We start from the raw sequence: 15376 nt of genomic DNA, 5'->3' as shown, positions 1-15376 counted from the left end.
GACCATCAGATATTGGAGCAGAAGTAGGCCATTCAGCCCATCGAGTTTGCTCTGCCATTCAATCATGGGCTGATCCCATTCAAGGCAGGGAATTTATTAATTTAGCAGAGAATTCAAGGCAGATAAATTACTATTTTGAGAAGGCAACATGAAGCACATATAGATTCCATACCTTGGAAATGATGCTCAAAGAGAACATATAGACGAGACGTGAAAAAAATAAAACACTAGCAATGTCAAATCAAGGAAAGCTACTTTTGTGTGTTCTGGAGCAGGGAAAATTAAACAAGAATTGACATGTTGAAAACCATGAAAAGGTTTCAAAGGGTAGATAAGAAAAGCTGTCTGCAATTGTAGTAGAGTACTCAAATGAGAGTACAGATCAAAGAACTGGTAAAAGAAGCTAGGTGACATGCTGCAAAAAATATTGCTGCCTGATTAGGTGAAAGTGAATTTAATAACCACTTTCAGAAGAGAGCTGGGTGAGTATTTCATTGGGGAAGAATTTTGCAGAGCTTTGGAGTAAGAGCAGATGAAAATAGAACTAATGAAGAGCTCACTCAAAGAATCAATGTGGTTCATTCAGTGTTTAGTTTTACTTATTTTAGTATTTTTAATATATTGGCATTCTGGTGTAATATAATAATTAATTCCATCAGAAGCAGTCTTAAATGTCTTTGTATTTAGAGATAGGTTAATGCTCTTGTAACCTCACAGATTGTTTTATGGGACTGGTGACTGGAACATTCTGCAGCTGGAGCACCAGCAGTGTAGCGGTTACTTTAAAACAAACCTTAACCGCTGAGAGACTGAGTACGGCAGTTGACCACGTATGACGCCCTTCTAAATAACTAGGTTCCAATTCGACAGAAGTTCATTCAATCCCAAAACCAGTAAAGATGAATGATCTTATATAGTGATTAAAAAAAACTAACAAAACTAAATTGGAGATAGAGAAAAAGGAGTGATTAGCATTCAAATTAATGTAATTAAGCGTAACTAAGCAGTCAACAAAAATTATCATTCCCCCAGCTCACTCCCTCTCAATTAAACTAAGACAAAGTGTGAAAAGCTCACCCCACCCCTCGTGACAAATTACTGTAACCCACAATAAAAACGTGCAATACAAAATAAAATACAGACAGAAAATAGATACACAGAATGCTGCAATATACAGATACGAACACAAACCAGTGCGTCAACTAATTTCAAGGTCAGGAGGCCCCAGGACAAATGAGGTTAGGAATTCATACCAAGTAGCAAAGTTATAGGGACAGTGTGGGAGCAAGTCTAGGGCAGAAGGTCAAATCAAGGACTTTTCACACGAGCTACCCAGCAGCGAAGGAAGAAAGAACTTGACATGTGGAACAAAATTGACATGGATGAGACAAATGCATCCCTTATGTTGTAGGATTCTGTGAATTCTTTCCTGTTCTTCCAGGAGCTACGGTCTGAAGTGGAACTGGAAGTTACTGGGAATACAGATGAGGTGCAGTTTGTATTCACGGCTACCTGCCAAAATGGCACTGTCTTTCCTGGAGAAAAGAAATGTTCTCATCTCTACATCGGAGAGAAGGTATAGTTTTTCTATTTAAGTAGCAAATCTGCCATACAGTATATTTGATTGCAAGGGGCACACTGTTTAGTACTGCCACACTCTTGCCAATGTCTCCTATGCTACCTAGTGACAAACATTGCAATAGAAAAGGATTCAGTAGTAAATTGCAATTCCCCCAGGTTCGGGGGTTCAGCTCAGGGGCTAACAACCCTGACTGGTAAAACAAAATTGTTATGGAACCAGCAATGAAGATTCCTTCTACATCTGAGTGCGACAGTATTCCTGAGTCTCCACCCGGGACTTGCACGACTGACAGTAGTGAAAACCGAGAGGAAGCTACTGACCTGATGAAGGAAGCCCTGAACACTGCCAGAGATGGAAAATCTTCATTGCTGCCCTAAACGCCAGCGGCGTAACTGGCAGTAAGTAGGTAAAGTAAATTGCAAATATCTACACGAGTGACTTGGCATATAAATATTACTCAGTGATTTTATTTACTCTAAGTGATATCCTTGCACTTCGGTCAAAATAATGAATATTTACTTTAACTTGGGAAATTAGTACAGTCATGTAGTAAACCCTGTTGAAAGGACAATAGTGAGAGCAAGGGGATGCCCAAATTGCTTCCATCAACAAGTCCACAGTAGTGGAAGAATTTTCTAATTCATGATATGACAATATTTTAAAACATCTGTAAAATACACGAAGAGTCTTGTATAAACGTTCGTAAACAAAGCCAGAAGTGAAAGAGAAAGCACTTGCGCTGGCCCACTGTAAGGTCAAATTGCAGAATGTGCTGGTGTTTGGATACAGGTGCATCTGACCTTTCATTGCAATCTGGACAGTGCTGAGTCCAAGGGAATGTTGTAGTTCACTAAGGCAAAACCTAAATATACGACGTATTATTTGCCACCTTTAACTTTACTAAAGTAACTCCATTTCTTTGATTGGGATTACTGGACAAAGTTTTAAAAATAAATTTAGCTATTTTTATTTTTTTAATGATTAAACAGAAGTTTAATTTGTTTTAAAATTATTTTCTTCCTTTTTAATTATATTGAGTTGAATTATTTTTAAATGTCTGTTTATCAGAAGCAGTCAGAGGCAGTGCTCAATGCCCGGTCACTCTTCACAATGCTGCCTGCTTCACAGGATGGCCAGGGAATTGAGGTCTTGAGATTGTCAGACACTGTTGGCCACAAAGGATTATTTCTATAGTTGGGGCAAGCAAGTTGGTATGACAATGTTTATATACAGTCATTGAGTCATAGAGCACAACAGCACAGAAACAAATCCTTAGGACAATCTAGTCCACGCCAACCTGTTTTTTCTGCCTAGTTCCATCTACCAAAACCCAGACCACAGCCTTCCATACGTCTCTCATCCAGGTATCTATTCAAAGTTTGCCTAAGTGTTGCAGACATCCCACCCTGCAAAAACTGATTTCAGGGAGGTAGCACCATCAATTTGCGGGAGACTTCCGGGAGAGGTGGGCTGTCTGCAATAGAGTAGCTCCTTCGCAACTGACCAGCTAGTTTAAATAACGTTAGCTATGCTAATGAATGAACGACACCTGTTAAACTCACCTCAACATGTCTTTTACAGTCTTAACCCACCATGGGCAATAGAAAAGTCACTGTTGCAAACAGTGCAGTGAGCAACACTGTCATTATTTTTCACCCCTATTAGGCAGGGGTACACTTTAGTGTAGTCTGGGGTGACGTATGTTTTATATTTTTTTTGGAACATTCTGCCATGGCACGCTCTCTTTCTCTCTCTTGTGGTCACTCTCACTTTCTCTCTCGTGCTCTCGCTTGCTTTCTCTCGCTCGCTCTCAAAAAAAGTTGATTTCCATGATATTGTATATAATTTGTAGGCATCAGGGAATCACTATTAATATGCGGGAAACTCCCGGAACTTCCAGGAGAGGTGGGATGTCTGAGTGTTGCAATTGAACCCGCATCTACCATTTCCACTGGCAGCTCGTTCTTTACTCTCACCACCCTCTGGGTGAAGAAGTGCTCACTTGGATTCCCCTTAAATATTTCACCTTTCACCCTAAATCTGTGATATATCATAGTTTTAGGTTGGAAGGTGAAACCTATATCACAATAATATGATGATGCAACATAAGACATAAACATAAAAATATAACCCTGAAATATGAATATAACTCACAAGACATAATTGGTGACTACATGAATGCCACATTTTTATTTCTTTACCTTCTGAAATGAGATGTTAATTGACTGTATTTATTTTATTTAAGTAGGTTTCCTTCAATGTGACTGTTGAGTTGACTGAATGCTTGAAGGAACCTAAGCATATTGTGATAAAACCTCTAGGATTCCGAGATACGCTGGAGATTGAAGTACGGTCTGCCTGCAGGTGTGGCTGTCAAGCAAATGCAGAGCACAATAGTTCACGATGTAATGACAGTGGCTCTCATCAGTGTGGTGTGTGCATTTGCAATGCTGGACGATTTGGTCCTCATTGTGAATGTACGGAGGAAAGTATAAACTTTGGCATCTGCAAGTATAGTGCAGAGAACAGTTCCTGCAACGGTCGTGGTGACTGCTACTGTGGGCAGTGTGCCTGTTATCCATCTGAATATGGGCGGATATATGGTACCTACTGTGAATGCGATAACTTCTCCTGTGTTCGATCTAAAGGGCTTCTGTGTGGAGGTATGTAAAATTTTATTCTGAATTCAGTTATTCTTTACCCACTCCTTCTCTATTCCCCATTTCCTTTTCCCATATCTTATCTCCTTGCTCCTCTCCCTTCTAACCCTGACTCATCATCTTTTTTTCTCCAATCCTGCTGAAGGGTCTCGGGATGAAACATCGTCTGTACTCTTTTCCATTGATGCTGCCTGCCCTGCTGAGTTCCACCAGCATTTTGTGTCTGTTATTCTTTAGGCAGTTTGATATCAATGCAACACACTTTTTTTCCCAAACCGTAGGTAAATAGAAATATTCTCAACATGAATGCTCAGTGTAGAGCTGAAATAAACAAAGGCAGAAATTGTATCACCTGCTGAAACAACTGAGAAGTCTGCAGTGTTGACAACAGGAATTCTGCAGATGCTGGAAATTCAAGCAACACACATAAAAGTTGCTGGTGAACTCAGCAGGCCAGGCAGCATCTCTAGGAAGAGGTGCAATCGATGTTTCAGTATTCTGCACGTCTTCCTAGAGATGCTGCCTGGCCTGCTGCGTTCACCAGCAACTTTTATGTGTGTTGCAGTGTTGACAAGTGATTGCTGAGTTTGCATGAAAAGTTTTGTCTATTCTTATGTTTGGGTCAAATGTTTCAATGAAGCTGAATCATTAAGAGGAAACTATCTTTAGGTTTTTACTTGTTTGGTTACAAACTACTTCTTATCAAATAAATTCTTAAAAATCATGATCAAATTTAATTATTTTATGCAATGCAACACTTTGGCATTTAACATACCAATTAATATGCTCTAGACTTCAATTTGTAGATTACTGATGTCTCCACGTGAATGACCCAATAAAATTCACTACTTTTTTTTCAATTACTATTGACATAGAGGAATATTGTATTCAGCTTCATCAATTTGAAGACACAGATGTTCTCTGCATTATTTATTTATTTCATGTGTTATTCTTGGTCTATACTGGTGTAAACTCTACTTTGGGATCACGGTTAAATATATCTAGTTGACGTGACTGGAAGTCAGACATACTTTAGTCACGTACAGTGCTTAATTTTTCAAAACGAAGTTGATAAATGAAGATTAATTTTGTTTCAATGGTTAGAAAATAATATCTGCTGTCAATCCGGCCATTAACCTTCATTTCTGAAATTTGGTTGTGTATTCCTGTTTTGCAGAGCTCCAAGCCACAGAAATTCTTCTAAATTCTGCAGTATGACCATATTGGGTGCACTAATTTTTCTCTGGATAGGACCCAATGTATTTGTAATCCTAGACTTAGAGTTATATTGCTTTTCATTCCATCATATGTCTGATGAAAATATTCTTTCAGATAAAGTTTCTTGCTAAGCATCTCTAATTTCAATAAGGATTCCATGTAACTACACAATTCTTTTCTTTCTTTTGCAATTCCCACATACAAAAATCGCTCATTTTAAAAATACCTTATTTTGCTAGTGAAAATTTTTGGCTAGTTTAGTTCTTCACCAGTGCAGTTCCTTAAGTTATAAAGAAAGAAACAGCTTGCATTTATACACCATTTCCACAAACATACAGAAAGTAAGTAATCAACCAATAGTTGTGAATGCTAAGATTATATTTCTGAGGTGAAAGTGCAAATAATGAGTCATGAATTTTACCTATCTTCTGTATCTTGATATCTTAAATAGTCTATAAGCAGAAAGGATTTTGTGAAAGGGTAATTTATCATATACTAACAAGTCAAGGTGAATAGTTACAGAACAACTTTAGGCACCGAGTAGGTAATCATTTCCCACATTGAACATCCAAAAAGTCTGATATGAGATTTATTACTTATTTGAAAACCAGGACATGTTAACAGATTGTGTTATGTGCCTCCAAGTACCCTGAAACTTCATCCTTAGTAATGGACTCCAACATCTTTCCAACCACTGAAGTCAGGCTAACTGGCCTATAATTTCCTTTCTTCTACCTCCCTCACTTCTTAAAGATTGGAGTGATATTTGCAATTTTCCAGTCCTCCAGAACCTAGTGATTCTTGAAAGATCATTATTAATGCCTCCACAATCTCTTCATCTACCTCTTTCAGGACCCTGGGGCGTAATCCATCGGGTACAAGTGACTTGCCTACCTTAAGATCCTTCTTCATCTTTCTTCAAGTACCTTCATCTTAGTAATAGCAACGTCTCAACTTTTGCCCTCTGACACTCCTGAGTTTCTGGCATACTGCTAATGTCTTCCACAGTGAAGACTGACCAAAAATACTTATTAAGTTCGTCCACCATTTCTTCGTTCCCCATTACTATCTCTTTAGCATTATTTTCCAGCGGTCCAATATCAACTCTGGCCCTCTTACTCTTGATATATTTGAAACAACTTTTGGTATACCCTTTTATATTATTGGCTAGCTTACCTTGATATTTTATCTTTTCTCTCCTTATAGCTTTTTATTTAGTTGCTTTCTATTGATTTTTAAAAGCTTCCCAATCCTCTGATTTCCCACTAACTTTTGCTATATTATATTCCCTCTCTTTTGCTTTTTTTGCTGTCTATGATTTCCCTTGCCACATCCCACCTTTAGAATACTTACTCATCTTTGGAATGTGCTTATCCTGCACCTTACAAATTTCTCCCACAAACTCCAGCCATTGCTGTTTTGCCATCATCACTGAGAATGTCCCCTTCCAATCAACTTTGGCCAGCTCCTCTCTCATGCCTCTGTAATCCCCTTTACTCCACTGTAATACAGATACATCTGACTTTATCTTCTCCCTCTCAAATTGCACGGTGAATTCTATCATACTATAATCACTGTCTCCTAAGGGTTCCTTTACCTTCAGTTCCCTCAACAAATCTGGTTCATCACACAACATCCAATCCAGAATTGCCTTTTGCCTATTGGGCTCAACCACAAGCTGCTTTAAAAAGCCATCTTGTAGGCATTCTACGAAATCCATCTCTTGGGATCCAGCACCAACTTAATTTTCCCAATCTACCTGCATATTGAAATTCCCCCATTACTATCGTAACATTGCCCTTTTTACATGCATTTTATTATCTCCCATTGTAATTTGTACCCCACGACCTGGCTACTTTTCAGGGGCCTGTATGTAACTCCCTTAAGGGTCTTTTTACCCTTCTAGTTTCTAAATCTGCCCACAAGGATTCCACAGTTTCCAATCCTATGTCACCTCTTTCTAATGATTTGATTTCATTTTTCACCAACAGAGCCAACACCCCCTCTGCCTATCTGCCTGTCCTTTCATTTCAGACTGCCAGATTAAATTTTATATGTGAATTTCTGCAGATCCTGAAAGTATGAAATAAGAACTGAAAATTTAGAAAATACTCAGTGTCTGTTTCTTCAGAGTTATCATATTTGGTTTGGATCATAGGATACAAAATGTCAAATGCAGTTGCAGAGAGTTGAGGATTATTTTAATATAGACTTGATTTATGCTTGTTCCTCTATTCAAACCCATTTTCAGCTTCAGTGTCTGTTGTTTTCACTAATAAAGCCTCTTTTAATGGATTTGTTTTAAATCAGAGAAGAACAATTTGCGTGCGCACGTCCACACATTTTCACACACACCAGCTATTTCAACAAAGACAAATATTGAATTAAAAAATCTCAGGTTCACATGATCATCAGGTTCAACCTGTGTTAACGCAAACTACCAAGATACACACTGTAACAGCGTCACTGAATGAATAACACAGAGCTGGGGGAGGCCATTCCACCTATTGAGTTTGTGCTGGTTCTTATAAAGACAATTTCATTTGGAGCATTTTCTTGCTCTCTCTGAAAATCCCTGCAAGTTAATTTCCTTAAAGTATTTATGAATTTACTTTCAGAGGCTACTATTAACTTTATATTAAATCTGCACTTATGTGCCAGGTTCTCATTGAATAAACAAGATATTTCTAACCTCAATTTGTCAATCATCTTGCAGTTATGCTTTCTGCTTATTGACCTTGCAGCTAAGGGAAGCTTTTTTTTCCCCTAAACTTACTTCATTTTAAATACCTCAGTCAAATTTCCAAAACCCTTCAGCTTTATTAGCTCCTTGAGGGCTGTTAGCATGGATTATAATCAACCAGCTTCCTTCCTTAGATTTATTTTAATGCCTATACATAATTGTTTTACAGGAAATTTAAGGACTCAAGGCTCAGCCAATGTAAAACTGTTACAGCAATTCAATTTTGCCAATTAACATCTGAATTAACTGCCTGTATATATTCAGCTAACAAACTGAAACTTAGAATGCAAATAGTTTTAATAGTATGACCTATAGTATGCATGGTTTGCGATGGAAATTGGATTTAAATGAAGTTTTTATGGTCATTCCTTTTTGTCTAGGGCATGGATCATGTGACTGTGGGGAATGCCATTGTGACCAAGGATGGACGGGTGAATATTGTAACTGCACCACAAGCACAGACTTGTGTATTTCCAAAAATGGAGTCCTATGTAGTGGGCGTGGCGAGTGCATATGTGGAAAATGTGTCTGCTCACATTCCGGAGCCTCTGGAGATAGATGTGAAAAGTGCCCAACTTGTTCTGACCCCTGCTCTTCTAAGCGGTAATTTGCACAGCTTTTGCAAATCGTTATTTCTTAATTCATTCCCTTTGCTTTCCTGAGAACCACATTTGAATTAAAAAATAACAAACTGGTGGAGGAATTCAGCAGTTAAGCAGCATCAATGGCGAAAAGGATCTGTTGACCTCTTGCGTTGAGACCTTGCATCAAAGTTCAAAGTAAATTTTATTATCAAAGTCCATATAAGTCACCATATACAACCCTGAGATTCATTTTCTTGTGGGCATACTCAGCAAATCTATAGAATAGTAACTATAACTGGATCAATGAAAGATCAACCGGAGTTCAGAAGACAACAAACTGTGCAAATGCAAATATAAATAAGTAGCAGTAAACAATGAGAGCATGAGATAATGAGATAAAGAATCCTTAAATTGAGATCATTGTTTGTGGAAACATCTCAGTGGATAGGAAAGTGAGTGTGGTTATTCCCGTTAATTCAAGAGCCTGATGGTTGAGAGGTAGTAACTGTTCTTGAACCTGGTGGTGCAAGTCCTGAGGCTCTTGTACCTTCTGCCTGATGGCAGCAGCGAGAAGAGAGCATGGCCTGTGGGTGTTGGGGATCTCTGATGACAGATACCGCTTTCCTATGCCATCAGGACTGAAAGTGGAGAAGGAAGATAACTGGCATAAAGAAGAGCAGGGTATTCTGTTTTTTTTGCGCCAGATTCCAGCATGTGCTTCTCTTATATCATCAATATTGGACTGCCTTTAAATTGTTTTAGCAGCTTTTTGAATTGCTGCACGTCTGCTGTGTGATTCATGGTAATATTATAGCTATTCAAAAGACTGCTAAAATCATAGATTCATGCAATTTGGAAACCAGTCCTTCAGCCTACCAAATCCAGAATGAACATCACTAATCCTATACCAATTCTGGTTTTATTATCCCCCACATTCCCATGTTCTACCACACCCCTCCACACTAGCAATTCAGGATTGAGTAAGATTGAAAGTTAGATGTATCAGTACTACAGTGAAGTAATGGAAGATAAGGAGGCATGAGAGAGGAGCTGGCTATTGTTGATTAGAAGAGGACACTAGCAGGGATGACAGCAGAACAGCAATGGGTAGAGTTTCTGGGAACAATTTGGAAAACACAGGAAAGATACATCCCAAAGATGAAGAAGGATTTTAAGGGGAGGATGAGGCAATCGTGGCTGACAAGGAGTCAAAGACAACATATAAGGAAAGGAGAGGGCATATTACATAGCAAAAATTTGTGGGAAGTTTGAGCATTGGGAAGCTTTTAAAAACCAGCAGAAGACAACAAAAAACCCACAAGGAGAGAAAAGATTAAATATGAAGGTAAGCTAGCCAATAATATAAAGAGGATACTGAAAGTTTTTTCAGACATACAAAGAATAAAAGAGAAGCAAATGTGAATATTGGACTGCTGGAAAATGATGCTGGGGGATAAAAAATGGTGGATAATCTTAATAAGTATTATGCATCCATCTTCACTGTAGAAAACACTAGCAGTATGACAGAAATTCGGGAGTGTCAGAGGGTAGAAGTGAGTATCATTGCTATTACTTAAAGAAAAGATGCTTCGGAAGCAGAAAAATCTAAAGGTAGATACTATAAATCACCTGGTTCAGATGGACTACACCACAGGGCTCTGAAAGGGGGAGCTGAACAGATTGTGGAGGTATTGCTAATGATCTTTCAAGAATCACTAGGTTCTGGAATGGTTCTGAAAGACTGGAAAATTGCAAATGCCACGCCACTGTAAGAAGTGAGGAAGGTAGAAGAAAGGAAATCATAGGCCCGTTAGCCTGACTTCAGTAGTTGGGAATATGTTGGAGTTCATTATTAAGAATGAGGTTTCGGGATACTTGGTGGTAAGTGATAAAATGGGCCAAAGTCAGCATGGTTTCCTTAAGAGAATATCTTGTCTGACAGATCTATTGGAATTCTTTGAGGAAATAACAGGCAAGACAAAAGAGAGTCAGTGAATATTGGTTACTTGGATTTTCAGAAGGCCTTTGACAAGACGTCACACATGGACTGCTTAACAAGATAGGGGCCCATGGTATTACAGGAAAGATACTAGCATGGATGGAAGATTGGATGACTAGAAGGAGGCAAAGGATAGAATAAAGGCGTCTTTCCTGGTTGGCTGCCGTTGACACAGGAGTTAGTGTTGGAACCACTTTTTTTCACGTTATATGGGGATGATTGATAAGTTCGTGGTCTAAGGCAGAACGAGATGAGTTATACAGCTCTCGTTACATGCACGTACAGCTTAACTCTTTGTGATTATGCAGAAAGTTTGAAGTTAATAACTCATCAGATTAGATTAGATTACATTGCATTACATTAGATTACATCTGGAAAAATATTGTATCATTTCTTAATGCATGCATTACTAAATGACAATAAAAGAGGACTGCGCGTCCTCATAATCTAATCTAATCATCAGGGGTGATTGATAAGTTTGTGGGCTAAGGAAGACGGAGATGAGTTATTAACTTCAAACTTTCTGCATAATCACTCAAAGAGTTGAACTACATGTGCATGCAACGAGAGCTGTATAATTCATCTTCTTCTACCTTAGGTCATGAACTTATCAATCACCGATGCTGTGGACACTTTCTGGAGGTCCAAGACCCGTATGCCCCACAACCGCTGGACTAAGAGCGTAAATGTCAGAGGGGACTATGTTGAAAAATAAATGTGCTAGGTTTTCTAAAATTGACTCCGTCTACTTTAGGCCACGAACTTATCAATCACCCCTGGTATATCAATATTTTGGATGACGGAATTGATGGGTTTGTGGCGACTTTTGCAGACAATACAAAGATGGGTGGAGTGGAAAGTAGTGTTGAGGAATCAGGGTATCTGCCGAAGGACTTAGACAGATTGGGAGAATGGTCAAAGAAGTGGCAGATGGAATATACTGTAGGGAAGTGTATGGTTATGCTCTATGATAGAAGGAATAAAGGGTGTTTTTTAAATGGGGAGAAAATTCAAAAATCTGAGTTGCACAGGGACCTGTGAGTTAATTTGCAGGTAGAGTTGGTGGCGAGGAAGACAAATGCATGTTACCATTCCTTTTGAGAGGACTAGAATATAACAGCAAGGTTATAATACTGAGGCTTTATAAGGCATTGGTCAGACAACACTTGGAGTATTGTGAGCGGTTCTGGGCCCCTTATCTCAGAAATGATGTTCCAGCATTGTAGAGGGTACAGAAGAAGTTCATGAGAATGATTCCAGGAATTAAGTTGTTAATATATATGTAACGTTTGATGGCTCTAGGGCTGTATTTGCTGGGGTTTAGGAGGTGGAATCTCATTGAAACTTATCAAATATTGAAAGGCGTAGATAGAGTGGATATGGAATGGATGTGTCCTATAGTGGGAGAGTCTAAGACCAGATGGCGTAGCCTCAGATTACAGCGATGTCCATTTAGAACAGAAATGAGGAGGATTTCCTTCAGCTAGAAGCTTAGTGAATCTGTGGAACTCGTTGCCACTGGTGGCTGTGGAGGCCAAGTCATTGAGTATATTTAAAGCAGAGGTTGATAGGTTCTGAATTAATCAGGGCTTCAAAGGTTACGGGGAGAAGGCAGGATAGTGAGGTTGAGAGTAATAATGAATCATCCACCAAGAAATGGTGGAGCAGACTCAATGGGCCGAGTGGCCGAATCCTGCTCATATATGTTAAGGTCTTATGAACTCAGGTCACTATATTTGTAAGGAAGCAGATTCACTGTGCAGTCTAAAATCAGCCCTTACCCAAGCAATGAACTGTCAGTTGTCCTTTGTTTTCAGGGAGCCCTTAAACCTGTTTTGTTTCAAAGGTAATAAGTGATCTAATTTCTAATTTCAAAGCAATTTCTGTGTCTAATTCAAAAGTAATTCTTACTTGATGTTGCTTAAAATGCATTTAAAAGCCATGAATATCTAAAGCTATGTTTGCAAAGAAAGCAGGAGGAGTGATTTATCTTTTTTTGAGTAATTTGGCTTCACTAAACTGTCCTTTGAATAATGATTGTTAGGATATCAACTATATTAAATATGAATATCTCAAAAATTCCCCAAATTTCAGAATGTATGTGACAACTCTGGTGGGAGGAGAGAGAGCAGCGCAGCATGCATGCGCAGCCCTCCGGTGAAAAATGATATCGTATCTGTTAAATAGGGGCTGTGGACAATTCTGATTTGATGGAGACGGACGTGAAAGCACAGAGGAACATCTGGAGAAATTTCTGAAACGCTTGTTCGCTGCTGTTGTTACTGCACAATCGGGAATCTTCCGGAGGGAAGGCCTCAAAATCCCCGGCTTTGCCTGCTGTTGGCGACCGAGATTGAGGTCGAATCGTTCGGACAGAGATGGCGCTCAGTACTCGGTGTCGGAGAGCTGAATCGGAGGCTCAAAGTTTTCAGATGACTCAAGAGTCGGACTGTGGTCAGCATGGCAGGGAAGGTTTTTCTTCCTTCTCCCGTCTGCGTGAGATGTGGGACATTTGAGAGACTTTGAACTTTTTACTGTGCTCAAGGACTTCTTCATCAAGTTATGGTATTGTTGCACTGTTGTAACTATATGTTATAATTATGTGGTTTTGTTAGTTTTTTCAGTCTTGGTCTGTCCTGTGTTTTGTGATATCACACCGGAGGAACTATTGTATCATTTCTTAATGCATGCATTACTAAATGACAATAAAAGAGGACTGCATGTCTTCATAATCTAACTGCAGGCTGCCCCCTCATACCCTGGGGTGTGTTGTTTGTTGACACAAACAATGCACTTAACTCTGTTTTGCTGTATACATGGCAAATCAACTTGAATTTTGAATCTTGGAAAGGTATTTTGCCAGGTTAGGATTTGCATTATATTTACATTTGAGCAAAGTGTGTTGGTCATTAAATCTTAAGGAACACAAATATTTCAATTTTTAATGAAAAAGAGCTGCTGTTAATCTTGATGATGATTTTGTTTTTTCAGAAGTTGTGTTGAATGTCACCTTTCTAAGGCGGGTGGATCAACAGATGAATGCGAAGAGAAATGCCTGCTCGTTGGTTCTACTGTCAATCAAACAGCAGGTAGTATATTTGATTTCTTAATTGTTTGCAGTAGGAGGTCTCTTCCTAACCCTAAAGTGAAAATATGTAAAATATCTTATTATTGATTTAAGGTAAGTTTCATGGCATGCATTAATGTCAAAATCATAATAATAATCAGTGTGGTTTGTGGATTGGAGCCTGTAGGTCACATTATGATGTGTCTCTGGTTTCTGGTCATTCCTTTCTTGTTGCTATTTTGACCAGGGTGCACTGGCTCTGCAGCCTGAAGTTAACGAACGACACAGAGCAGACCGAACTGAGCTGAACTGAATATGCCTGAACTGGTTCGATGATTTGTGGTTTCATGTTCCTCGCTCATTTATTTTTTGCCATTTAAGCGATTGGTTCTTTTTTTTTTGCTCCTTGGAGGGGGGGGTTGATGTTTTTCTTTGAACAGGTTCCATGGTTTTCCTTCTTTGTTTTGTGGCTGTTTTTAAGCATACAGCACTGAGGAAGATGGACGACTTTAGCAAATCAGCACTGGGGTCTGCTAGGGTTTCCTGAGAGATTTTGTGGGTGGCACTTGTTCTGCCCCACCCATAATACTTGATTATGCCCATTCAAGTCCTGCCATCCTTTTGGTTCTGGCCTCTCAGCTCCTCTGACCTCAAACAAGAGAAAAATCTGCAATTGCTGGAACTCCGAGTAACACACACAAAATGCTGGAGGATCTCAGCAGGCCAGGCAACATCTATGGAAAAAAATGTACAAGTCAACGTTTCAGCCTGAATCGTCGACTGTACTTTAATCCAAAGATGCTGCCTGGCCTGCTGAGTTCCTCCAGCATTTTGTGTGTTGCCCTCTGACCTCTCATTAACAAGGCATTTTCCCCACAGAACTGCCGCCCACTGGATTTTCTTTTACACTGTTCTCTGGAAACTCTCTAGAGATTGTTGTGCATGGAATTCCCAGGAGATCAGCAGTTCCTGAGATACTCAAACCACCCCACCTGGCACCAAGAATTATTCCATAGTCGAAATCACTTAAGATCAAATTTCTTCCCCATTCTGATGTTTGGTTTGAACAACAACTGAATCTCTTGACCATATCTAAATTCTTCTATGCATTGACATGCTGCCACAAGATTGGCTGATCAGATATTTGCATTAATAAACAGGTGTACAGGGGTACCCAATGAAGTGGTAACTGAGTGTAAACGCTTGCTAATATATAATGGAAAGACACACATTTGCTATTCCTTGTAATGTTGAAAATGGATGCAAAATTCTAATGTCTGCATTAATTGAAGATAAAATAAAGAAACTAATCTGAAATATTACTTAAATGAACATTTTACCAAATACTATAACATTGTAAGCTTTGGCCAAAATTGCTAAACATCTGATATTCTGGCTATTGTGTTAGGAGTACTGAAGGGGTATCCCTGGATAAATTATTCAAGGTTTTAGGGTTACTCTGCTCCCCCTAAAACCCTTTATTGACGAAATGTAGTTCTGACAGTGTAGTCATTGTTATAATG

The 15376-nt window shown here is 39.0% G+C and overlaps 1 protein-coding gene across 2 annotated transcripts in view; it reads left to right on the top strand.

Moving 5' to 3' along the window:
* itgb6 (integrin, beta 6) overlaps window positions 1-15376 on the top strand; it is a 67097-nt gene that overhangs the window by 37478 nt on the left and 14243 nt on the right. For both annotated transcript variants that reach the window (XM_063052316.1, XM_063052315.1), the window contains exons 9-12: window positions 1442-1576; window positions 3831-4245; window positions 8584-8806; window positions 13778-13875. In XM_063052316.1, the coding sequence (XP_062908386.1) occupies window positions 1442-1576; window positions 3831-4245; window positions 8584-8806; window positions 13778-13875 (871 nt within the window). The remainder of the gene's footprint in view (window positions 1-1441; window positions 1577-3830; window positions 4246-8583; window positions 8807-13777; window positions 13876-15376) is intronic.

Source organism: Mobula hypostoma, chromosome 6, assembly GCF_963921235.1.
Source record: "Mobula hypostoma chromosome 6, sMobHyp1.1, whole genome shotgun sequence".
NCBI lineage: Eukaryota > Metazoa > Chordata > Chondrichthyes > Myliobatiformes > Myliobatidae > Mobula > Mobula hypostoma.
This window is presented reverse-complemented; position numbering and strand designations above follow the sequence as displayed.